This window comes from Neovison vison, chromosome 13 (genome assembly GCF_020171115.1).
Source record: "Neovison vison isolate M4711 chromosome 13, ASM_NN_V1, whole genome shotgun sequence".
NCBI classification, from domain to species: domain Eukaryota; kingdom Metazoa; phylum Chordata; class Mammalia; order Carnivora; family Mustelidae; genus Neogale; species Neogale vison.
The window spans coordinates 33,565,963-33,592,634 of record NC_058103.1 but is presented as its reverse complement, the minus strand read 5'-3'; the positions used below and the strand labels follow the sequence as shown (position 1 = coordinate 33,592,634).

The window sequence follows — 26,672 nt, the reverse complement described above, 5'->3', positions numbered from 1 at the left end:
GTGAGGTTCGGTGGGCTGAGGTCCAGAGCCGATGACCAAGAAAGAATTCTTGAGACACCTTTGGTGCAAAATGATGGTTTATTAAAGCACGGGGACAGGACCCCTGGGCAGGAAGAGCTGCTGCCCCGGGTTGTGAGGGGTGGCAGGTTATGTACCCTGTGGTTGGGGGAAGGTGAGGAGAAGGGAGGTTTCAACAGAGTTTTCATATGCTAAAGAGGGCCTACAAGGTGCCAAGATGTCAGAGGCCTACCAGAGGCCTTGCCCTTGTGGCTTGATCAATGTTGTCTTTAGACCAGCCATTAACATTAAGATAGTTGGGAGACTTTTTGGTGGGATGTCACAATCCTGCTATCAATCATCTTTGTTAGTGAGATTTAGGACATTTGTAAGCCAAGGGAGACTACTCCTGTCTAGCAGGATTGTGAGCTCTGCAAGTTAACTATTTGCTTATTGTTCATGGCAGTCAGGGCTGCCTGAGGGATGCTACACAGAGGACTGAGGGGGAGCTGATGGAGGGGGGTACAAGGCGCCAGCTTTTGCTTTGTCTTCAGCCAGCCTCGTGCTCCCTCATCACAGAGGGCAAACATTACTCAGCTTATCTTCAGACAGTGACACTCTCTTCTCCTTATGAAGGACCAATGTCGCCAGAGAACCAAGTAGCAAGAAAACTATAAATGGTGTTGCAAGTCATCTCCGTTACATGTCGTGAACTGAATTTTCAAGTCCTGTATTTAGAATTTTTTTGCTCAAGGATCCCATTCCTGCAAAGGCATCTATGGACATCATATTTGTATCGTTTGATTTATTTTATTTTATTTTGACAGAGAGAGAGATCACAAGTAGGCAGAGAGGCAGACAGAGAGAGGAGAAAGCAGGCTCCCCACTGAGCAGAGAGCCCGATGTGGGACTCGATCCCAGGACCCCGAGATCATGACCTGAGCCGAAGGCAGCGGCTCAACCCACTGAGCCACCCAGGCGCCCCTATCGTTTGATTTTTGAGGCGAACTCTGGTGCATGCCAGATGGACGTGTCTGACATGAAGCCTAGAAGCCCGGGGTCACCCTTCCTCCTCAAGCCACTCTCCCTGCCCTGGTCTTCCTCAGCCGGCTCCTCACTGCCTCAAACAACTGGGTGAGGAAGAAGGAGATGTTGAGAGCCCTGGTTAAAGCAGTCCTCTCAGAGACCCAGAAGTGAACCAGAAAAAATAGGTGTTAGCTTCGTGATGGGATTTCTTTCCCCGATACACTCAGCTTATTTTGGAGCCAGAGACGAAGCAAAGAGCGGATTTTGAGAGGCCTCTGGGACTCCTGATTCTGGGGGTTGTACAGCCCCTGCAGTCAGATGCACTTACTAAAATGCAGACATCTGCATTTTCTTAGTGGTAATCAAATGACTTTCCCTTAAGTAACAGCCTCTTCAAAGGTTATTACCCAAATCACATTTTAGAGATAAGCGAGAAATTCTTACTTCAAATGGCCTGAAGTAACTCTGGCCTTTTCCCCTAACTTTTAAACCTCTGGTAACCTCGCAACTTTGTGTTCAATAAGCTGGTTTTCAATACAGTTTTGAGGTTCTAAGGATTAGCAGTTACATTCCCTTATAATACCAGGAATTCCCTTTGGGGCTAAGTCTATCCTGTATGATATTTGAGTCTGTAACTTTTAGTATATGTGCTGCCGAAGCGAGCACAGAGTCTGTAACTTTTAAAAAGCCATTAATCCCAGCTCCAAGTGAGATCTGCGTCTTTTTCTTTCTCCAAGTTTCACTGATTTGTTCTTCCTGACAATTCATAATAAACATGCCATCCTATTCAGTGACAGTTTATTTTCTTTTTCTTTAAAGATTTTATTTATTTATTTGACAGAGATCACAAGTAGGCAGAGAGGCAGGCAGAGGTGGGGTGGGGGAAGCAGGCTCCCTGCTGAGCAGAGAGCCTGATGCGGGGCTCCATCCCAGCACCCTGGGATCATGACCTGAGCCAAAGGCAGAGGCTTTAACTCACTGAGCCACCCAGGTATTACCCTTCGGGGACAGTTTTAAAAAAACTGTACACTACTCGGTTCCTAGCTTTTCTTGAAATCTTTTATTCTGCTAGTGGGCTCCCTGTGGTGTGGCAGACTCTTCTGTGTGTCAGCCTCCTCCTGAGGCCATTTCTCTTACCCTGCTGGGAGCCTTGGAAGCAGTTAGAGCTCCCTGTGAGAGGAAGTCAGAGCAGGAGACAGAATGGGGCCCCTTTAGGGGCTGCTGACTCAGAACACTGTCTTCATGCGAGTCTCTAGTGAGAGGCTGATTCAGGCTTGTCCTACACAGTTGGAGCTATTCACTTGGCTGAATTTCCTCCTCTCCACTGGGTGGACGCTGAGAGCAGCTGAGGCTGTGAGGATTGGCTGCTCTCTGTGAAACATCTAGAACGGTGTGGTGGATGGAGACCATTTTGTTCCTTTCCCTATCACTGGCTTCCTTCAGGGATTCCCCAGAGATGGGGGCCCTGGAACAGAAGTGCTGTCCCCAGATACCGCTAAGGTCAGGGAGGGCTGTTTTGCTTTCTTCCCCACAAGTGGGTTGCATCATTCTGCTGATGTACATGTGTCCTCACTCCTCTCTGATGGAGACTGGAGGGGTTTATCAAGGCCAAAGGTGACATTTCGGCTTAAAAGATCAGTAGTAGTCCGTGGATTTTTATTACCCTCACTGCAGAGAAAAGCAGCGAGGCTGTGCCAGTGTCTGCAGAGCTGTCCTTTCCCCACTGCAAGTAGACACGAGAGCTCTCTCATGTTGGTTCAAATCAGTTTGTCAGGAGAGCTTCTCTGAAGTCTTAAGTTGTCCTACCATTGTCCTACAATGCCTTCTGGGAAGAAGGAGCAGCAGGGCAACGTCATCTCATCTGATCTAGACTTGCCGATGAATTGACCTGAGCCACAAAGTCCAACAAGGGGACAGCTCCTTCAAGCATGACAGACAGACACTCTTCCCATATTGTAATATTTGCTCTTCTCACTTGGACTCTAAGATTCTTTAGAAATCAATGAGATCAGGGGTGCCTGGGTAGCTCAGTGGGTTAAGCCGCTGCCTTCGGCTCAGGTCATGATCTTGGGGTCATGGGATTGAGTCCCCCATCGGGCTCTCTGCTCAGCAGGGAGCCTGCTTCTCCCTCTCCCTCTCTCTCTCTCTCTCTGCCTGCCACTCTGTCTACTTGTGATCTCTCTCTCTGTCAAATAAATAAATAAATAAATAAATCTTTAAAGAAAAAAAAAATCAGTGAGACCATTTCTTGGGCCTTCCTAACTGAAAGAAACCGCCACAGCACTCTATTAAAGTAATAGCTTCATTATTAGTGTTCATCCTCTTCTTACAAAACATGAACCTCCCGTCAGTCTCCCTGCTCCTCAAAAATGCTGCCCTATGGGTTACAATGCCTGTTCTCTTCAGCTTCATTTGCATTACTCCCATAGGCAAACTTCTCATTTCTGTTCTGTGACTTCTTTCAGAACCTTGTTAATTCTTTAGAAACCAATCCTGGGCTCTTCTCTGCTGGTCCTTTGGTGTAACGGTGGTTTTGGTAAAGTAGGCATTGGAGGAGAAAGGTCCTCCTAAGAGACTGTATCAGGATGGCCTAGTATGTTCACCAGCTCAGCTCTGTAATGAACTAGAATAATTAGGATTGCCAAGAGTTAGAATCAGCAACATAGGCTTTCGTACCGTGAGTTCTTAATCACTTTAAGGTTATGGCAGTAGAAATTAAAAGTTGAGATTGTGGCAGAGATGCCAAAACCCATTTTCTTCTGGACAGAAGTTAGACCTGCCTTTGTTGACTGGTACCATGTGAGCAGGTATGATGAGCCACTTTTAGGCCAGAGCCTTTAAAAGCAGACGAGCCTTCTTTCTTTCTCTCCTGCTGCCTTGGCCCCAGAGAGACCCAACCTTAGCCACACAGATGGCAAAGCTCTCATGATGGCAGAGCCACAAGCCAGAAGGAGCTTGATCTCTGAATTACTGCATGGAGGAAAGCCTCCTGCTGACCTAGAATGCACCCCCCCACCCCGGGATGTTAAATAAACAAGAAACCAGTTTACTGGGTCTGAGCCATTGTTGTGGGAGAAGATTAGTTACAGCAGCTAAGCATACTCCAACACCTTATTTAAAAATAGTATGAATTGTGTTTATATACAAAGGTCTGTAAAGCTAGAGTAGTCAAGCCTGGGATGTGGGGTGGGGCTTTCACGATTAGATACTTCCTTATTGATTTTATAAAAATTTTCTTCCAGTAAGGAAAGAGAACAAAAATAGCAAAACAATGCTAGTATAAACTTTACTTGATGGGTGAGTCATTCTTTGACCCCCATCCCACCCCCCAATCCTCTCTGAATTTCCTTTAAGTCATTTAACACTCATTGTCCTTAGTCCTTACCTGGCACTTTTTTTTTTTTTTTTTTGAAAATAAAGAGCAGAATTGGGAGTCCTATAGGGTGAACAACTCAGGCAGGGTCTCTTAAGATATTAATCCTTTCAAGGGGTCTGGTCCTCAGTTTTGTAGACCCAGGAAGAAAAGAGTTTTTGTTTAAATTTTATTATTGAAGTATAGTTGACATACAATAGTAATTTCAAGTACACAACATAGTGACTGGACAAATCTGGAGATCAACAGTGCTCACATAAGGGGTCAGCACCTGTCCCCAAACAATGTTACTACAGTATTACTGAGTATACAGGACTTATTTTATAACTGAAAGTTTGTACCTCTTAATCCCCTTCACCTACTTTGCCCATCCCTCTACCCTTCTCCCTCTGGCAACAGTATTTGAGTCTGTTTCTGGTTTTGTTTTTAGATTTCACATATAAGTGAAATCATATGGTACCTTTCTGTCTGACTTATTTCATTTAGCATAATGCCCTTCAGGTCTATCCATGTCGTTGCAAATGGCAAGATTCATTCTTTTTATGGCTGAGTATTTTAAAGATTTTATTTATTTGACAGAGATCACAAGCAGGCAGAGAGGCAGGCAGAGAGCGAGGGAGGAAGCAGGCTCCCTGCTGAGCAGAGAGCCCGATGTGGGATTCCATCCCAGGACCCTGAAATCATAACCCGAGCCAAAGGCAGAGGCTTTAACTCACTGAGCCACCCAGGTGCACCGGCTGAGTATTTTATATATATATGTGCGTGTAATTGTAAAAATGCTGCAATGAACAGAGGAGAGCATTTACCTCTTTGAGTAAGTTAGGAACAGAAATCTTTACGTGCAGAGCTTATCAGGCTTTCCAACCCAGAGACTCACGCTAACTGTGATGTGTATACCAAAATGCCCATTCATAGTTAACAGTGAGCAACAGCCCTTCTGACATCCACTATTAGGAGGCCCTCTTGCTGGTATGAGAGCAACAGGGAGTCTAAGTGAATAATCAGAGGGAGGTTGTTTGGAGACTAAGGAATGAGAGCAAATGGAGTTGGATAATCTTAGAAGAACCCATTATCTAGGCTGTGAAGTAATCTGCTGATCCACTTCACAGAGTTACACAAATAATGACCCAAATCCTTTTATGAAATTTGGTCTCTCTTCCTTGGAGAGCATTATCTTAGACTGTCAAATTCTTTTTAGGGTCTTTTATAGGCTTTTTGCAGCTTTCTTCTTTAATAGTGAGCTGAGTACTATATTCTTTCTCTGTTACTGGAGTCTACATCCTAGATTCCATGCCTGGACTTGTGTGTTCCCCCAAGTTCTGTCACTTATCCACTGGGTTGATTCCTAGGTATTTCTTATTGATCATGTGAAGATTAAATGAGTTAGTCATCAATAATTAGTTAATATTAACATTAATTGGATAATAAAGCTTTTCTATTGATATGCTTAATATTATAAAACACCAGGCATGCCCTGATGTCTTATACCTACTAAGAACCTAAATGCTTGATGTGGCTCAAGGGGGTACACAGATAAACATGGATAGGGAAGGAGAAACTGACATTCAGAATCTGTCCAGCCCAAGATTATTGCCAATAGCAAGACCTGATAAAGATTATTTGACAGCACAAGCAGCAGGAGCAGGAGAGGAAGAGCAGATTCTCCGCAGAGCAGGGAGCCTGATGTGGGGGCTTGATCTCAGGACCCTGGGATCATGACCTGAGCTGAAGACAGAGCCTTTACTGACTGAACCACCCAGGTGCCTCTGTACTGAGATCTTCTTTTTCTTTAAGATTTTATTTATTTATTTGACAGAGAGAGAGAGAGAGACAGACATATGGAGATCACAAGTAAGGAGAAAGATAGGCAGAGGGGGATGGGGAAACAGGCTCCCTGCTGAGCAGAGAGCCCAATGCGGGACTCCATTCCAGGACCCTGAGATCATGACCTGAGCGGAAGGCAGAGGCTTAACCCACTGAGCCACAGAGACGCCCCTGTACTGAGATCTTATAAAGTGCATATCCCTTATGGTTTTTTATCGTTTCAAAGGATTTTTATAGATGTTTTATTTGGTCATACTTTTTTCTCTTGGATCCCAGTGACTTTGGTCTGTTATCGTATTCTCCTACCTTCAATATTTTCTCTTTCAGTTTCCAGATCTCTGGGCATTTTTCATATTTATATTTATATTTCATATTTATATTTTATATTTTAAAATGCAGTAACTGGGGTGCCAGGATGGCTCAGTTGGTTAAGCAGGTCCCTTTGGCTCAGGTAATGACCCCAGGGTTCTGGATAAAGTCCTGCCTTGGGCTCCTTGCTTAAGCAGGAGCCCAAGAAGGCTGCTTCTCCCTCTAACTGCCATTCCCCTTGCTTCTGTGCACTCTATCTGACAAATAAAATCTTTTTTTTTTTAAATTGTTAAAGATTTTTACTTATTTATTGACACAGAGAGAGAGACAGCGAGAGAGAAAATATAAGCGAGAGGCACAGAGGGAATATACACAGAGGGAGTGGGAGAGAGAAGCAGGTTTCCTGCTGAGCAGGGAACCTGATGCGGGGCTCGATCCCAGGACCCTGGAATCATGACCTGAGCCAAAGGCAGATACTTAGCAACTGAGCCCCCCAGGCACCCCAATAAATAAAATCTTTAAGAAAAAAAAATGCAGGGGCGCCGGGGTGGCACAGTGGGCTAAGCCTCTGCCTTCAGCTCAAGTCATGATCTCAGGGTCTTGGGGTCGGGCTTTCTGCTCCGTGGGGAGCCTGCTTCCTCCTGCCCCAGCCTGCCACTCTGCCTACTTGTGATCTCTCTGTCAAATAAATAAATAAAAATCTTAAGAAAAAAAATTATCAGAAATCCTAAACCCTTAAAAAAAAAAAATGCAGGGCGCCTGGGTGGCTCAGTGGGTTAAGCCGCTGCCTTCGGCTCAGGTCATGATCTCAGGGTCCTGGGATCAAGTCCCGCATCGGGCTCTCTGCTCAGCAGGGAGCCTGCTTCCACCTCTCTCTCTCTGCCTGCCTCTCTGCCTACTTGTGATCTGTCTCTGTCAAATAAATAAATAAAATCTTAAAAAAAAAAAATGCAATGACCAAATGATACATAGAGTTCTGCAGCTGTAGCTGCTTCTTAATTTTGGGAATAGAATAAGGTTTTCCATTTTGCTTCTGGTATTCCTCTTAGTGGTGATTCATTGGATGGCCTTTTGTTACAAATCATTGCTTCTCGAATTTTTACATTCTCTTGGTTGTTTAGCTTTGAACTGAGTATGGATTCAAGAGGTAAAGCTCAAGGGGTACCTGTGTGGCACAGTTATTAGTTCAATTGTCTGACTCTTGGCTTCAGCTCAGGTCGGGATCTCCTAGTTGTGGGATGTGCCCTGTACCCAGCTCCACGTGCAGTGCAGAGCGTGCTTGGGACTCTCCGCCTCTCTGACCCTGTGTGTGCGGATTCTCTCTCTCAAATTAAGTACTTTAGGGGGAAGAAAAAGGTATAAAGATCAAAACTATAGTTTAAATTCAAGACGGGTCCATGCTCCTCTTAATCCAAATTTTTTTTTGAAAGATTTTATTTATTTCAGAGAGAACATGTGCAAGCACAAGTTGGGGAAATGGTAGGAGAGGGAGAAGCAGACTTCCCACTGAGTAGGGAGCCTGATGGAGGGCTTGATCCCAGGACCCTGAGATCATGACCTGAGCCAAAGGCACTTACCTACTAAGCCACCCAGGCACCTATGATTTTTTTTTTTTAAAGATTTTATTTACTTATTTGACAGGCAGAGATCACAAGTAGGCAAAGAGGCAGGCAGAGAGAGAGAGAGAGAGAGGAGGAAGCAGGCTCCCTACAGAGCAGAGAGCCCAATGTGGGGCTCCATCCCAGGACCCTGGGATCATGACCTGAGCTGAAGGCAGAGGCTTTAACCCACTGAGCCACCCAGGCGCCCCGGCACCTATGATCTTAATCTAGTATTAAATCTCTCCCTGTGGGGTGCCTGGGTGCCTTCCCCTCTCTCTCTGCCTACTTGTGATCTCTCTCCCTGTCAAATAAATAAATAAAAATCTTTAAAAAAAAAATCTGTCTGTATTACTATCCTGTGACCACTCGTCTCCCCACTCCCGTCCCCCAAAATTACCTGGACTCCAGCTTGAGAAGCAGGGCCTTAAGGATACAATATATGGTAATGTTATATTCCCTGACAGTTCAGATCTGTTCATGAGAGTTGGATTACTTACGCCTAACCCTAAAAATGGCACCAATGAAATTACTGATATATGGTTACATGGCAAGAATGGTACTTAGGTAAAAAATGAATGTGCAGTGAAGGTGGCATAGTTCTTCGGAATATGTGAAATCTGAGAGAAGTATCCTAGCACATTGTCAGAATGTATCACTAGTTCAAAACAGTTTTTTTTAAAGAGAAGTCTATAATTTTATTGACCTAATGGGCTACTTGAGGGGGACTGAGGTGGAGGAGTGGGTGTCCCAGATGGTGGGCCAGCCATAGTCATGGGTTTGTACATGGGGGAGGACTCGCCCAGGTAGTGGCTGATCATCTTGGGCTTGAAGGCCGTCTGGGTGAAGGTGAAGGTCTTGCTGTTGTCGAGGCCCACCATGCTGCCCACGGTCCTGGGCAGGATGTTGCTGTCCCACATGTGTGTATTCACCATCTCTGGCTTCTCTTTGGGCACTGCCTCCTAACTGGCTCTGCACAGGTGCTTTGGCAGATAATTTGGGTCCTGCTTCTGCCACTTAGCAGCTATGTGATTTGGGGACTTTATTTCCTTATCTCTAGAATGGCATGTTTTAGTAGCCAATAGGACTGTTGTGAGTTTGAATAATTTATGTCAAACATGGCACCTGGGTGGCTTAGTTAATTGGGCATCCAACTCTTGGTTTTGGCTGAGGTCATGATCTCAGGGTTGTGAGATCTGGCCCCAAGTCTGGCTCTGCGTGCTCAGTGCAGAGTCTGCTTGAGATTGTTTCCCTTTCTCCTCCCTTTTCTAACGTAAGTAAGTAAATAAATCATTTAAAAAATCAATCAAAAAAAAAAAAAAAGAAAAGAAAGCATTTACATCAAGCAATTAAAACACTGCCTAGGATCTTTGTACGTAACAAATATTTCGCATTTCCCTTTATGATGCTTTAGATCCTCAGACTGGCCTTTCATTAAAAAAAAAAAAGTTTATGGGTGCCCGGGTGGCTCAGTTGGTTGGATGCCTGCCTTCAGCTTGGGTCGTGATCCCAGAATACTGGGATTGAGTCCCACATTGGGCTCCCTGTTTAGTGGGGAGTCTGCTTCTTCCTCTGACCCTCTCCCCTCTCATGCTCTCTCTCAAATAAATCAATCTTAAAAAAAAAAGTTTATAACATGAAAATTTCTATTTTTTATCTAAATTAATAGTACTTAATTTACTGTAAATCCTATGGTTCCTTTTGGTATGTTATTTGTACTCTATAACTCTGGAATATCTAAGGTTTAATTGCTACCAATTTTGTTACTGTTGGGTTAAACCAGTGGATGTTTCTGGACTTCACGTTCCAAATCCAAGCTTCTTTGTCTGTAAAATGGCATTCCTAATGGGATCTACCCCCACAGGATTGCTGGGAGAATGAGACCATCCTGCCAGTCACATGACATTTGAATGGCAAAATGAGTATGACATGTACTTTGTCACAAGTTCTGTTTTGTGGCCCAGGCCAGTAAGAGCTGGAGTAACAGGGATACCTGGGTGGCTCAGTTGGTTAAGCAGCTGCCTTCGGCTCAGGTCATGATCCCAGCGTCCTGGGATCGAGTCCCACATCGGGCTCCTTGCTCGGCAGGGAGCCTGCTTCTCCCTCTGCCTCTGCCTGCCATTCTGTCTGCCTGTGCTTGCTCTCTCTCCCTCTCTCTGATAAATAAATAAAATCTTAAAAAAAAAAAAAAAAAAACCCATGTGTTTCCAGGCTGCCGCCTAAAAGATTTTGGAGATTTGAGTTTTACTCCAGTCCCTAAAGATGATCTCTACAACAACCTGATAGTGAATCCTCGCTCAGTGGGCCTTGCCAACCAGGAACTGGCTGAGGTGGTTAGTAGAGCCGTGTCAAGTGGCTACAGCTGTGTCACTGTGGGAGGAGACCACAGGTAAGCTGGGATGCAGGGGTGGTGGGGGAGCTGGATTGTATGGTGCTTTGGGCTAATCGGTTAGCTTGTCTTGTTTCCCCTTAAGAGCACAGTACCCTTCAGAACTTTTATGACATGATGTGCTTAATACCATTTTTTTTTTTTTAACAAGGGGACTTTTTCTTTTTTTTTTTTTTTTTTTTATTTGACAGAAGGAGAGATCACAAGTAGGCAGAGAGGCAGGCAGAGAGAGAGAGAGGAGGAAGCAGGCTCCCCGCTGAGCAGAGAGCCCGATGCGGGGCTCGATCCCAGGACCCTGAGATCATGACCTGAGCTGAAGGCAGAGGCTTAACCCACTGAGCCACCCAGGCGCCCCTTAATAGCATTTTAATAGCTAAGATCCTGAGCTGCTGGAGGCACCTGTGGTTTTCATTGTAAAGACACACTGGATAGTATGATGACAAGCTCAGTGGCAGACTAAGCAAAGTTTTTAGACACGGTATGTTCCTATTTCATTTTGTGCTTATCTCTTGTAAAGTTTTCCTAGGAAGAAAGGTCTTATGACCTTCATTTGGCCATTTGGGAGAATTAGAAGGATCCATCAGTAGTCTGAATTTGTGAGGTATTTCTGTGTGTGTGTGTGTGTGTGTTTAAAAGCATTTCTGCTAACCTGTTACAGATTTCCCACTTGCCAGGTGACTATGTTCTCTACCTTCACCGTGTGGACCCGTAGGTTACTAATAGGTCCTTCTCTTAGTGAGTCAGCATGTACTTTATTGAACACTGCTTGGTGTGTTCTCAAGCAATGCTAGGAATTGTGGAAACTGTGACCTAGTAGGACTAGATAAAATAAATACACATGGGATGAAAAAATATACTGAATTCTACAGAATTTTAGAGAAGGGAGAGATCATTCTGGGCCAGATGAGTCCTATTTGAACTAATTAATAAAGGTTTTTGGTAGAAAGAAAAACAGCATTCAAATACTAGGATTGCTGACTGGGCACTTCATATATCTTCTCATTTACCCCTCATAATGCCATGAGGCAGATGCAGTTTTACCTGATTTACTGCTACGAACGCTGAGGGACAGAGGTCAGATAACTCAACTTCTAGAACGAGGAAGTAGCAGGGTGGGATTCAAATTCAGTGTGACCTCTGAAGGCAATTAATTAACTTCTTTTGAGCGCCAATCCAGTAACTTCCCCTGTGGTGCACAGAGGGCTTTTTTTTTTTCCCTTAACAGAGGTTGAAATCTTTGTTACAATTTTAAGTGCAAGTAGATTTCCTCATTAGGAATAAAATTTTAGGTAGAGTAAGAGTAGTCCACGTTCTCTACAGCGATCAAATTAAATCAACTAGAGGGTGGATATTCCTCTTAGCTCAGTGTTCGCTCTCATTTGTATTGACCTTCTAATGACTGTCTGATTATCATAGTCTTTAGCTTTTCTTTTGTCTATAGCTATCTGTTGCAGCCCTGTCACTATGCCTTATTCTCTGTTCAGTGCTCAAACCTAGGTCATCTGAAGATTCTAGAAGGGATGAGTATATAGACTGAACAGCTACTGAACATTTTAAAGGAAGGTGGCATCATTAGGTCACCCTGCTCCTTTTACACAGTATAAAGTATTCCCTTAGACATCAGACTGACTTACATAAGACAAATTATCGCCTTCTTCTAGAAAAAGGAAACTGTCTGGTAAAACTAGATCTGTCCTAAATCACCTAAATTTCCCAGAAATTTCCCTTTCTGGGAAAAACCTGATTCTGACTTAATCCACTACTTTTCACACTAGGCTGTGCTATCCCTCATGGAGGATGGAGCTTAAAATGCTGTCTCATGCCATACTCAGGAGAGCTGTAGTTAGTTCCTTAGATGCTTAAGTTGCATCTCCCATCTATGTCAAATTCTTCAGTTACTGGGAAGCTGGGCAGCTTTCCAAACAGGATCTCATCAGCTATATTCCTATAACTGGGACAGGACAGTTGGCCAATGTACACAGAGTCCAAGGACAAGGAGAGGCAAAAAAATGAACATGGATATTTGAATGCCATGCTAATATATAGGAGATAACATGCAAATAAACAATTATTCAGTCATCTAAATGAGGTCTTTAATTGGGTTCCCGTTACTTTAAGGTCTTTATGTGATACTTCCTAAAAGGAAATGTCAAAATTGTTACTTGCTAAAAAACTGTAATGCAAATTTTTATCCTTAAAAAGTGAATGATTGATTCTTTGAAAATAATTAGATCTCCCTGGTCTTCCTTAAGAAGTATTAAGTATTTGTGACTTCTTACATGTAGAACACATCATTTAACTGGATTTCTTTTTTAAAAATATTATACATTTATTATATGTTATATATTTTGAATATTAACTGAATATAATATATAAATATATAATAGACATTTATATATTATATATAAAATTCATAGGATATTGCCTTATTATAGCAATACAGAAATTTATCTGAGTTCAGGACTGTGTAACATAATTTTCTTTCTTAAGGCACAAATAGTAAAAAAATTCCTCTGTGGGGCGCCTGGGTGGCTCAGTGGGTTAAGCCGCTGCCTTCGGCTCAGGTCATGATCTCAGAGTCCTGGGATCGAGTCCCGCATCAGGCTCTCTGCTCAGCAGGGAGCCTGCTTCCCTCTCTCTCTCTCTGCCTGCCTCTCTGCCTACTTGTGATTTCTCTCTGTCAAATAAATAAATAAAATCTTTAAAAAAAAAAAATTCCTCTGTGATCGAGGAGTCATTAAAAAAAAAAGTTTTTGAGACAGAAGAACTTAGAGGAAAGAAGGGGAAAAAAATCTTTGGTTTTACAGGCATTTTGTTCATGGCTTATCATATTAGTTGTTTTGCTAATAAAAGAATAACAGAAGAGAATTCACAGGTAAAATGGGGGGTATATATGCTAACTAATCATATACTCAGAAAATTTTTTCTTCTAATTATATACATATACACATCTGTGGATGTATATATATGTATTTTTTCTTTCATTTAACTGGATTTCATTCACTGAACAAGACTGAGGTCCTTTTCTGGGCCAGGGCTAATGAATGAAATTTTAGGGATTTGGGGGGAATACTGACATCTGTCAAACTAGAAGGGTAACCAGTCAACAAGCTTTGAATCTTTAGAACCTTCTCTTTCTCCCTCATTCAAGGTTAATCTTTGGGAACTACAGGCCTGGAGACTTTTGGTCATCTAAATCCAGCCTTAGTCTGGGGCCCTGACTTGGCCCTGACTTTGCCCTGAGGACAAAGTGTGAGCTGTACTGACTGAGGATATTTGTTATTAGTGATGTTTGCCAAACAGAGGGCCTCAATTACTGTGTTTGTTCCTTGTAGCCTGGCAATCGGTACCATTAGTGGCCACGCCCGGCACTGCCCAGATCTTTGTGTGATCTGGGTTGATGCCCACGCTGACATCAATACACCCCTCACCACTTCATCTGGAAATCTCCATGGACAGCCAGTTTCATTTCTTCTCAGAGAACTACAGGACAAGGTCAGTGGGCTGAAATGAAAAGGCTAAATGGCTTTGCAGGAGTTATGCTGGGGCTTTGAAAACTAGTTTGGTTAAGAAGATTTCTATGAAGGATGGGCTGAGGGTGGTGGTAGAAATGTTCATCAAACATTATTATGGGCTAAGCAGTCTAGTCAATGCTAGGGATATAAAGACTACCAGGACAAGGTCCCCTGCTCTGGGGGGAGGGTGTGTGCGTGTGTGCGTGTGTGTCAGTCATAATTTTCAAGAAAGGAAAGTGGCAGTGGGTAGTAACTCTAGTAATTGATATACCCTCTGTAGGAGGACTTCTTGGTTAGAGGTTCCCAGGCTGCCTCACTCTCAGACCCATTGGTCTAGAGGAAAGCAAAAACCATGATTACCTCTAGGTAATATTTTCCTAGGTTGGTCAGAAGACACGGGAGTCCATGTTAAGCATAGACTAGAATCTGTATATTCTTCCCCTCAGTGAGGAACCAAGTTAAACCAGGATAGTACAAAAAGTTATTCATTAGGCAGAATTTGTGTTTTGGCTGTAGACAAATTAAAATGGCAACCAGATTGTGTTTCAAGAACCAATCTGTAAACAATTCAGTAATGTACAAAGGGGTGGAAAAGGGCTAATCAGCAGTATTCCTGCTATTTAGGTTAAGTTAATGAGAAACCGTGGCCACCTTAGGAGAATTTTTTTTTTTTTTTTTAAATTCTGAGAAATCTGTTCTTCAGCTGCCTTCTGAATCATTTCCACTTTTGTAAGTTCTCTTTCCCAGATCAGGTGAGTCTGGTGTTGCTTTAAGCATGTCCTGTAGGTAGGAGGAGAAAGCAGATGGCATATATTGGGAAACACACAGTGATTATCTTGGTGAGACCAAGAATCCTTGAAGAGTCCTGTTCATTCCTCTTTTGACAGGTACCACAACTCCCAGGATTTTCCTGGATCAAACCTTGTATCTCTTCCCCAAGTATTGTGTATATTGGTCTAAGAGACGTGGACCCTCCTGAACAGTAAGTTGATACACTGGGGTTAAGCTTTGGGTCTATCCCAGCCATTTATGTTTTTGACAGGGTGTTCCTTGCCTTAATCTCTTAGCGGTCACTAACAGGACAGACCCCCCCACCACAATATACTTGATTAAAAATGTTCTTTAAGGACTCCTGTGCTTGCTTTGGAAGCACATACACTAAACTAAGGACTCCTTTATCTCTCACACAGTTTTATTTTAAAGAATTATGATATCCAGTATTTTTCCATGAGAGACATAGATCGACTTGGTATTCAGAAGGTCATGGAACAGACATTTGATCTGCTAATTGGCAAGTAAGTAACTTATAATGGATGTCTACTTACAAAGGGAAAAGTCCCGAAGGAAATAGGGCAAACTCCCAGTGAGCAGCACATTTTAGCCTATCTCTTAAGGACAGCAGCGTTTCTTTTAAAATAAAAGCAAAATAATATGTACACACAGAAAACACTCAAATAATTTGGAGATTATGAAACATAGGTCCTATTCTTCCTCTGGGGTTGAGATGGGGTTTCCTTGAAGTCACTGGTCACCTCCTCTGTGTCTCATGAATTTTTTAGCTCCATTTTTAATGCCCATCTTTTGAGATGGGAAGCATTCACAACTGCTCCCTTCTTCCTAAGCTCACTGTTGATTCATCTGAAAGTTTTATATTGAGCAAATCTTGGTAATATAGAAAGATGACAGATAAATGCCAATCAAAGGCTAGTTTTTAAAAAAATTTTTAATGAATGTATAATGTATTATTAGCCCCAGGGGTATAGGTCTGTGAATTGTCAAAGGCTAGTTTTAAGAGCATGTTCTCAGTGCTGAGACTTTATGTTCAAGTGATTAATGTAATTGATACCTAGTAGTATGTCATATCCTAAGGTGTAAGAAATTTAGTTATCTACAATATAAGTGTCAGTTGCTAGTTTCTACTTTAGGATACCTGTGCTAAACTGAAGCTAAAACTGGAAGATAAGATTGCAGACACCAAATCAATTCCATTCAGCTGTTGTTACACGAAGAGAGTAAGAGCAACTGTAACCCAGGTCAGTCTAATGTGAGTCAGATTCTGTCAGAGCCCAGTCTCATGGGGAAGTGAATAACTGTTAATGCAAAAGGCTCTAATGCCTAAGTTAAGTCAGAAATACAAACTAGAGTCAGTCCGAGGCACAAAGAACAAATGGCAAAATTATGAGGTGGCGTGTAGGAAGCAAATATGGTAATACATAGTAATTTCCAAGAGTAGAAAACCTAGAAATGTGTATTAGCAAAGTACTAGGACTAACAGCAGCAAAATCAAGGAGTTGCAACTGTAGAAAGGATCAATGTCCAAGCACACCCAAATAACTGTTCTTATCTTTCCCTCAAGAAGACAAAGGCCAATCCATCTGAGTTTTGATATTGATGCCTTTGACCCTACCCTGGCTCCAGCCACAGGAACCCCTGTTGTTGGAGGACTGACCTACCGAGAAGGCATGTACATTACTGAGGAAATACACAATACAGGTAAGAAGGGATCAACCTGCTAACTGTGTGAGTAAATACGCTGATGCCTTTTGCATTCTGGAGGGCTTCTAATACTATTTCAAATCATTACAGATACTGTTTTGTTTAAACTTCTTTAAAAACCCCACGGTCAGGCTAATAAATGATAGTCATTTGAAGGCATTTATGGACCTGGCTCATATCAAAATATAAGAAGTACTGAATAAAAAATTGTCTACTTAAATACTTATTAAATACAAGAATAACTTGCCAAACCGATGTAGTTCTTCGCATCTGAACTGTCTAAAGGCAGACTCAGTTTAAAAGGCAAGGCCAAGAGGCTTACCCTAACATTAAAATGAGTTAGTTCCCTTGGGAGTTGAGAATGGGGAGTTAAACCTTCTCTTAAAGATGTTTCAAAGCTGGACAATATCTTGGGTCCCTTCATAAAGGATACGCCTTATACTAGAGCTTTGATAGGAGCTTTTATGTTCGATAGGAGTTTTAATATGGGGATACTAAAGATGAATGGTGGCAAAGATTACTGAGTTGGCTACACAGGTTACTGTCACCCCATTCATCCTAGTTTTCAGTTTCCATTTCCGTCAGAAAGTTTCTAGTTCCATGAAGGTTACTTTAAATGACCTCTCCTTGCAAAAATTAAACAACTACCACATAATACTTCAATACCATTTCACGAAATTGGGGTCTAAACAGCGCAGAGCCCACAGTGAAAGGTCTAGTGCTATGGGAAACCCTTGAGTGGTTGGGATACATAGGGAAATTGAGAAATGTTCTCTCTGGAGCCTACTGGAACCTCAGACACTAAAGGAAGAAAAGAATGCTTTGGTTTATCAGGTCTGACAGTGGTAAGATAGTTGTATTTTCAGACCCACAATCTTAGATGTTATCAGTTGTCCTTCCGTTAGTGGCCACTGAACCTGTGTGTTCAATCCTCCATTTTGGTTCCCAATGACCCTACTTAGAGCAGGGGTTAGTAATCTCTAGGAGTTAGGTGGGGTAGTGGTTATACCTCATCGCTCCCTCCCCTACTACATTATTTCTATTCCAAAAGACTATCATAGCAGTGTTAACTAGCTACATAAAGCATTTTGATTAAATTAGAGGGTGACAATAGTCTGGAGAACATGGGTAATAGCTATTTTTAATAGCTCAAACGTTCTTGATTACTTCGATTCAGGTTTAGCTGAAATGAGACACACAGATCATCAAACACCCAGATGTTCGCACAATGGAAATGCTGCAGTAACATGCTTGGACTATGCACTCCTAATAAGACTGCACGCTAAACAGATTTATACGCCCGTGTTTCTAGGCATGACGGCTACCATAAATATTTGCATACCTGTATTCTCCAAACTAGTTCAGATGACTTGAAGAGGTAGATTAACTTTATCCCGAATAACCAACTAAAAAGTTAAATACCTCAGAGAGGTAGGCTTGTGTGTTAGGGGTATGAAGTAGAAGGCAGGTCTAGATAGTTCTTCTCCCCTTCTCAAACCCTTTAGTGTAAGTTCTTAACCCCTCACAGAAGGCAGTAAGTTCAAACTGAAGTATGGTCAAGTCTTCCCTTGGCTAAGTGCAAGATATTGGGTCACTATGATGGGACAGCTCAGACCTGCAGGGATAAGACTAAGAGATGCAGGGGCGCCTGGGTGGCTCAGTGGGTTAAAGCCTCTGCCTTCGGCTCAGGTCCTGATCCCAGGGTCCTGGGATTGAGCCCCGAGTCGGGCTCTCTGCTCAGCAGGGAGCCTGCTTCCTCCTGTCTCTCTGCCTGCTTCTCTGCCTACTTGTGATCTCTGTCAAATAAATAAATAAAATCTTAAAAAAAAAAAAAAGACTAAGAGATGCACTAATGACTACACCTAGGGCATGTGGGGTGCCTTAAGAGAGCAACAGAGTTCAAAAATGGGATGGCTCAAAAGAGGGAAGATGATCTCTTCATATAACTATAGGCAGACATCTGGAAGGTTCCTAGTAATACTGGACATGGCACACATTTTCCCATATAGGTGGGAAAATCCTTGTCTACCTCTTCCCCACAAGCTCTTTCCTTATCCAGACAGCGTGACAGCTATGCCTATTAAGTTGGTTGAACAGGGATGATAAATTGTAATCTTACTCTAGTATACAGTGTTTGAACTTCCTGCCCAAGACGAGGTAGGTATAAGGCTTCCTGACAGTGTGTAATTTTAATAGTAGAAGATGACTTTTTACCTTGGCTTGTTCTGTCTAAAGGGATGACCCTCTACTACCCTGAAAGTAGCAGCTAGGGTAGCTTCTGAGGTTCTGTCATATTTTGTTCTTTCAGGGTTGTTGTCAGCACTGGATCTTGTTGAAGTCAATCCTCAGTTGGCGGCTTCAGAGGAAGAGGCCAAGGCTACAGCTAGCCTGGCAGTGGATGTGATTGCTTCAAGTTTTGGTCAGACAAGAGAGGGAGGGCACATTGTCTATGACCAACTTCCTACTCCCAGTTCACCAGATGAATCAGAAAGGGAAGAACGCGTGAGAATTTAGGAAATTTTGTGTGCTGACATGTTTGTCAGGAAAGACATTCCAGAATTATGAGGCATTTGAGGAGATATACTAAATGGTCACCTGGGTCAATACTGCCTTAATGAGAACATTTGCGCATTCTTACAACTGTAAAGTTTCCTTTCCCCCTCCATTTCGGTGACCAATATTACTACTGTAAGTTTGTTTTTTCTTTTTGCAGTTCACAGAGTATTAATATGTTGGAATACTATGTAAATTTAAAGACGTCATAAACAGCATTTATTACGTTGGTATATCATACTGGTCTTGTTGCTGTTCCTTCACAGTTATGCGGTTTTTTGTTTTCCCTCCCACCTCCCATGGTCTGGCTACACAGGGCATCCTCGAACCATTACCTCAGAGCAGCACTATGCTTATTCCCCATCTTTAACACCATTCATTCACAGGGTCAAAGTTCTGGTCCACAAACCCTTCCCTCTAGGAAGTTCAGTGCTTGTGAAAGAATTTGTAGTACACCAGGCCCCCTAGGATGGCCAGCTCCAGTATGATGACGATGGAAAGTAGCAGCTTGTTGGTTGTCACTCTACAAAGAGAAGCAAAGTAGGGAACAGTCAGAAATGTGGATGACCTTATTTCTTTCTGTTCTTAATACCTAGGGGTTTGACGCTGTAGCCAGGGCTGGATATACTGTGAGGCACACTGAATTTTTTTTTTTTTTTTTTAAATCACATAGCCACTCAGCAGTTCTTTAGCTGGTAAGTGCCAACTTGAAAGCTTTTTTCAGTTTAACTTAAGGGTAACACTACCTCGGGGCGCCTGGGTGGCTCAGTGGGTTAAAGCCTCTGCCTTCGGCTCGGGTCATGATCCCAGGGTCCTGGGATTGAGCCCCGCATCGGGCTCTCTGCTCAGTGGGGAGCCTGCTTCCTCCTCTCTTCTCTGCCTGCCTCTCTGCCTACTTGTGATCTCTGTCAAATAAATAAAATCTTTTTTAAAAAAAAAAAAAAAGGGTAACACTACCTCACAGAAATACTGATGATTGGGATAACAGATGATAACAGATACCAACACATAAAAATGGTTTCTTCCTTTTAAAATATGCTCAAATAGTAGTTAATTCCTCAATTTAAAAACGGGTTTTCTAGGGGTACCTGGCTGGCTCAGTTGGAAGAGCATGCAACTCTTGATCTTGGGGTAGTGAGTTCAAACCCCACACAGGCTCTAGAGATTACTTAAATTAAAAAATCTCACTTTTTCATATTTAATATATATTTTTATAAATAGCTCCTTCCAGAAAAGTTTTTGTTTATTTATTTATTTATTTTATTTAATTTTATTTATTTGTCAGAGAGAGAGAGAGAGTGTGAGCGAGAGCGAGCACAGGCAGACAGAGTGGAAGGCAGAGTCAGAGGGAGAAGCAGGCTCCCTGCCGAGCAAGGAGCCCGATGCGGGACTCGATCCCAGGACGCTGGAATCATGACCTGAGCCAAAGGCAGCCGCCCAACCAACTGAGCCACGCAGGCGTCCCGTTGTTTTTTTTTTAAAGTGGGCTCCACACCCATCATGGGGCCCGAACTCACAATCCCAAGATCAAGAGTTGCACGCTCAACCAATGGAGTGCCCTGAAAAATATTTCTGAAATCAGGTTGAATCATATTTCAAAAAAGCAGAAATACAATACTGCTAACTATTCTTCCTCCATCAACCCAAATGAACATCTTTATAAAGGTAGTATAAGAGCTTCAAAAATTGGGGCGCCTGGGTGGCTCAGTGGGTTAAGCCGCTGCCTTCGGCTCAGGTCATGATCTCAGGGTCCTGGGATCGAGTCCCACATCGGGCTCTCTGCTCAGCGGGGAGCCTGCTTCCTCCTCTCTTCTCTGCCTGCCTCTCTGCCTACTTGTGATCTCTGTCAAATAAATAAATAAAAAATTAAAAAAAAAAAAAAGAGCTTCAAAAATTTACTCTTTTGTTAACAAACAATGTCATCTTTGGTTCTCATGTTAACTCTAAATTGAAGGTTTCCTTTTGTTTGACAAGGCATTTACCATTGTTCAGGAAAATCTCACTCTTACTATTTCCATGGCTTAGTTATAGTTTTGTGTATACTAACTACCTATTTTAGGGTTTTTTTGTTTTTGTTTTTTAAAAGTTGACTTTTTGCTAACAGGACAGAACTCCCTGATAAGGAAGAGGCTGACTACCATGAAGGGCAAGCAGAGCCAAAAGCAAGTAGTAAGCAGTAGCAGTAAAAAGTTTTTTTCTAACCAAGTTTATACAAATATACTTCAAGGGCTATAAAGCTCCATGAGTCCCATGTGCTCTGAAAAATATAAGCTGGGATTAAAAGTGGACAAATTTCTCACTACTCAAGTCAGAGCAGCATATACTTTTTTATTTTTTTTAAGATTTTTTTATTTGAGAGAGAGCACAAGTGGGGGAGGAGCAGAGGGAAAGGGTGAAGCAGACCCCCTGCTCAGCTCCATCCCATCCCTGGGGCTCCCTCCCAGGACCCTGGGATCATGACCTGAGCCGAAGGCAGATGCTTAACCTAACTGACTGAGCCACCCAGGCGCCCCTCTTAACTCTATTTTTTAAAATTACTTTCTGGGGACGCCTGGGTGGCTCAGTTGGTTAAGCAGCTGCCTTCGGCTCAGGTCATGGTCCCAGGGTCCTGGGATCGAGTCCCGCATCGGGCTCCTTGCTCAGCAGGGAGCCTGCTTCCCCCTCTGCCTCTGCCTGCCTCTCTGTCTGCCTGTGCTCGCTCTCTCTCCCTCTCTCTCTCTGATAAATAAATAAAATCTTTAAAAAAAAAAAAAATAAAATAAAATAACTTTCTGGGGGCGCCTGGGTGGCTCAGTCATTAAGCATCTGCCTTCAGCTCAGGTCATGATCCCAGGGTCCTGGGTTTGAGCCCCACATCAGGCTCTCTGCTCAGCAGGGAACCTGCTTCCCCCCTCTCCCACTCCCCCTGCTTGTGTTCCCTCTCTCACTGTCATGTTCCCTCTCTGTCAAATAAAATATTTAAAAAAAGAAAACAAACTTACTTTCTGGACATTGAACGGAGAATCTTTCGACTTTTGCTCAAGTTTTCACTTGTGTTTACCAGCTGGCAAGAGAAAATAGCAATTACTTCCCCCTGCTAAAGTATATACTGTAGAACTTGAAGGTTCCTAAACTGACGGTGGGCATTAAAGGGTGTGTGCTGAAAAATTCCATCAAACCAATTTGAATGATGGCCTCTGAATATATATGTAGAAAAATTGGAAAGGACAAGATACTCGAGTACTCAGTAAGTAGGCTTAGGAATTATTATATCTCAATTATTATATCTCAAGGTAACTCAAAGGTTACCTTGGGGAACTCCTGGGACCAAACTGATTCTTCACCTTGGCTACTCAAAACAGAAAAAGGCTTCAAGTGTACCTCCGTCGGTAACTGTGAGGAAACTTCAGATTTGAATTTCATCAGCCAAACTCCAGGGGAGCTTCTTGAGGTTTTGTTTTTGTAGGCTGGTGGATTTCCACTTTTGGGATCTGGTTCTTTTTTCTTTACCCCTTTTACAGATACATTGAATTGTGAAAGGGATCATTCTTCTAAAAGCTTTTTAAAAAATTACTTCCTTTTGGTTGCCTGTTAATATCTAGATTGCTGGGGGATATTTCAACAGATGCCATCTGCCATCTGTTCCATTCCCCAGTGGCCATAAGTAAGCTGATCGCTCAGCTTGTTCCTTGCCTTTTAAATTCAACCAATCCATCTGATGTGTTAAAACCACCTAGTCGGTAAACAAAATGCCTTCTCTACAGTATACCTTGAATTCAGTGGTTGTGAATTTTTACTGAGGAGGCAAAGGCATCATTCTGATTAAGAATGGAGAACTGCAACTCTTAGGATATATGAGGAGATCTTCTCCAATTCCCACATGGAGGAAGTCATCCAAGTCTTGCCAATACTATCTGTTCTTTAATTTGTATTGGCTTCATAATGTTAAGAATATAACATTCTATTGGCAAGTTGTACTATTTTTAAAAATTCCTATGCAGGTGTATGGAAAGGGAGGAAGGAGATGTTTTTCAGAGGCCTTGATATAGTTATTTCCCGTCTTCTTCCCACAGCGATCTAGCTTACCTTGGGTAACAACAGAGTTATAGTCCAGGACTGAACCTCTAAACTGTCAGCAGTACTATTTTATGACATGTGGAAAATAGCCTTGAATCTAAAGGACAAAAAAACTAGGATTGTTTAAGTGGATGGTGCTTTCACAAGAACAGGATAATATCCCATTATAGATAGATTAATATGAGGAAAAATCTCAGGTTGGTAATCTAGGAATTGAAGGACAGAGTGGCTACAATCTTTGAGTTGACAATCTTCCATAAATGCAGAAACTGGGTTTCTTCAGTCTTTTTTTGGCCTCCAGTGACCTCTAAATCCAAGGGGTAAAATTATTTTTAAGATAAATCTCTCAGCTGAGAAAAGTGTAAGCATCTAAGAGGTCCTGACCCTGAATTCTGAACTACTATAGCTTCTAACAGTGGCAAGGCATCAGGATATAAAGGGCCCACCTACTTTCCCCTATCTGCTCAGACTTACCCTATTCTTAGTACGTTCCAACTGTTCACGTTGTTCCCCCAGCTCTTCTATGATTTCTGAGCCAATCTGGTCAGTCTCTGTGGCAATCCGATGAGAACGCTCAATGCTCTGTGTAGCCCGGTTCAGGCTGTCTGTGCCTTGTAGAAGCAATGCCCTTTGAGACTGTAACCGGTTCTGACAGGAACCGGAAAGGAAGAGAAATGTTAAATTCATTTACCAGCACATTCCTTGTGACCCTTCTGATGTAAGAAGGGATATAGAGCATGCAGTGATTTTCATTACTTTTAAGACTTTAAAGATGCTAACTATAAGATTATTAGAATCCAATACAAGATCACATACCTCCCATGCCACGGCTTGTTAGACTTAAATGTGAGGGAAGAAAAGCACTTTCCCTGAATTGGTGATGAATTTGAACTGACTTGTGGACTAACAACAACTGAGAGGCAGTGGCCCAAGTTTGGGGTGCAGGAGCTATCCGAATATGCATACAGCCTGTAACTGTTGACAGAGCAACAAACCAACCAACTTAACTCCACAGCCTAGAACTAGATTAATTCACTGAAGATTTCCACCTGACCAGTACTGAGGATTGAGTGACCATGAATAAGCTATTCATTTGCAGCACATACAGAATTCACTTAGAAGTCTGAAACACTACTGCATTTTGGAAGACACTTAAGCGATTATAGTCTTGGAAACCCAAAAAGAATTTCACCTCAGACCAAACAAAACAAAACTCTGAAGTTGCCACAATGGTGACTGCTCTCAGGGAAGGAGGATCCGGGTCCATAAGCTGCCCTCATTTCCCAAGTGCCCTAATTTTCTAAATCCCTGCCAAAGTTTTACTTCACCTATAATCCCAAGCACAGCAGCCAAGATGACAGAAGTAGCCCTTGTCAGTCAGAATTAACCACTGACAAATGGGTAAGTTCTTCACTATTCAAAGCACTTACACATTCACAAAGGGGCTGGTTCACAGGGCCTATTACTAAACAGGTGACTCCTCGCACTAGATACCACCATCAAAAAACCAAAATACCGAGTTTTCAGTTAAGTAACTAGTCTTTTCATATTTGGCATACACATCAGTGGACGACAGAACCACTGCATGACAATGAAATAAAACCCAGTTTACTTTAGCTTAAAAGAAGCAGGAATAAGGGTTTTTTTTTTTTTTTCAAGTAAAAGATGGGGATTTTTAACTAATTAGACTGAAGAGCAGTAAGATCATATAAATCAACCTCAGGTTTGGACAATAATGCCATGAGGGTTGTATGTATATCTAAATTGTCTTTGTAATTTCTGAAACTAGTAATTCTAAAGCAAATTATTGTTTGGTTTTATCTCCCCTTTTTGGGGGTTACTGTTGATTTTTGGTAACAAACACCCAAAGTCACATTATACCTCTCATCTTACTTTAACAAGCTTCATCTGACTGCCATTTCCCAGTCTCTCTTCACAACTGAATTCTGAAAAGTTTCTATCATTCCCTCTAGTTTTGACATCAGCAATGTTAGACCAGTATCATCTGAATGTCTTCTGAATCACAATCAGGATGCATCATGAAACAGGATTGTTTAACACTGCGCTATTAGCCTTTCTACATATGTGCAGTCTGTAGTTGTGGGGCCCCATCCACCTCTCTCCCACACTATTTGCCAAACCACTTGCCAGGCCATTTATACTTTGTGCAGTGGAGTGTTAATTCCAAATGCAACACATCACATATAATCTTTGTAAACTTGTATTCCTTTATCAAGCTTCTCTAGATAGTTTCAAAATATAGATTTTCAATTCTGTCCATCTAATTTTATAAATCAGAACAGTGGAGTCTAGAAAGGCACTATGGCTTACTTTCCATTACAACTAAGTGAGCTATTAGCACCCGCCTGAGAAGCTTCCTGCCTTCTCTACTAGGTCTCTGGTCTTGGGCCATCTTGATATAATGTAAAGGACAGGTAGGGTTAATCTGTAACAATACTCCGGATAAATTAAAAACCTAACTGAATTTTTTGAGTGTAAGTGAAAAACTGGATCAATGGGGTGGAATACAAAATCCGGATACTAAGAATAGGAAACACTTGTATTCTTCCACTAAGTACCAAGTACTAGTACATAAAATATACTAATAAATCTAAATAAGCATGGATTGGAAAGATCTGCATTCAATAGAGTAGAGATGGTTACCCAAGAGACAACGGGGAGTTGGATGCAGGAAACAGGTGGGAAGAACAAGACTGTACAACATGACTAATCTTTGTGCCACAGGCCCTTAAGGGGAAAAAAACAATTGAAGCTTACCAAGTGCTCATTCTCTACAGCGTATGAGCCATATTTCATGTCTCCTCGGCCCCCAGGTGTGGCTGTCAAAGGGGTGCTTCTCACTTCCCGATGGAGTTTGGCAAGGTCCTTCCGGTAGGTTCGGAGTTTAGACATCATAGGGTTACGGAAAGAGAGGGGTGCATAACGTAGTTCCTCTTCCATCTCTGCCAGCTAGGAAGGCAGAAAGTAGGGAACAGATGGGCTGGGTATTTTTCTCTCTCATCTGGGCTTATGCCTAGTTCGGACTAACAGAACCATGGACAACTGCAAATAAGTATTCAACCCTGTGTTCCACGAAGGCAGGGATCACATGTGACACGTCGACCTCTTTTCTCTGAGTGCCTGGCATAGTGCCTAGCATGCAGAGAACAGGCATTCAGAAAGTATGTGATGAATGAGTGAAAAAAACAAGGATCTTCCTATTATACATTTTTATATACATTATCTTATTTAATCTGCATTTAATCTTTCCCCTGTCCTCAATAAGGTAGGAGATACTTACTACTTCTTTTTTTTTTTTTTTTTTAAGATTTTATTTATTTATTTGACAGAGAGAAATCACAAGTAGATGGAGAGGCAGGCAGAGAGAGAGAGGGGAAGCAGGCTCCCTGCTGAGCAGAGAGCCCGATGTGGGACTCGATCCCAGGACCCTGAGACCATGACCCGAGCCGAAGGCAGCGGCTTAACCCACTGAGCCACCCAGGCGCCCCGATACTTACTACTTCTATTTCATATGT

The 26,672-nt window shown here is 42.4% G+C and overlaps 2 protein-coding genes across 3 annotated transcripts in view; one reads left to right on the top strand and one right to left on the bottom strand.

Moving 5' to 3' along the window:
• Window positions 1–19,205, top strand: part of ARG2 (arginase 2) — a 32,019-nt gene extending 12,814 nt beyond the window's left edge. Inside the window, exons 3-8 of one of the 2 annotated variants that reach the window (XM_044231545.1) lie at window positions 10,339–10,516; window positions 13,852–14,011; window positions 14,919–15,013; window positions 15,222–15,326; window positions 16,391–16,524; window positions 18,836–19,205. In XM_044231545.1, the coding sequence (XP_044087480.1) occupies window positions 10,339–10,516; window positions 13,852–14,011; window positions 14,919–15,013; window positions 15,222–15,326; window positions 16,391–16,524; window positions 18,836–19,041 (878 nt within the window). In that variant the 3' untranslated portion in view covers window positions 19,042–19,205. Of the gene's footprint in view, window positions 1–10,338; window positions 10,517–13,851; window positions 14,012–14,918; window positions 15,014–15,221; window positions 15,327–16,387; window positions 16,525–18,835 lie in introns of both variants that reach the window. The other variant, XM_044231544.1, reaches the window with a different exon arrangement.
• Window positions 19,206–19,272: 67 nt separating this feature from the next.
• The window catches only part of VTI1B (vesicle transport through interaction with t-SNAREs 1B), a 32,364-nt gene continuing 24,964 nt past the window's right edge, over window positions 19,273–26,672 (bottom strand). The window contains exons 3-6 of the mRNA XM_044231546.1: window positions 25,915–26,106; window positions 23,611–23,784; window positions 22,062–22,123; window positions 19,273–19,603 (exon numbers count right to left, since the gene is read on the bottom strand). Of these exons, the coding sequence (XP_044087481.1) occupies window positions 19,507–19,603; window positions 22,062–22,123; window positions 23,611–23,784; window positions 25,915–26,106 (525 nt within the window). The 3' untranslated portion in view covers window positions 19,273–19,506. The remainder of the gene's footprint in view (window positions 19,604–22,061; window positions 22,124–23,610; window positions 23,785–25,914; window positions 26,107–26,672) is intronic.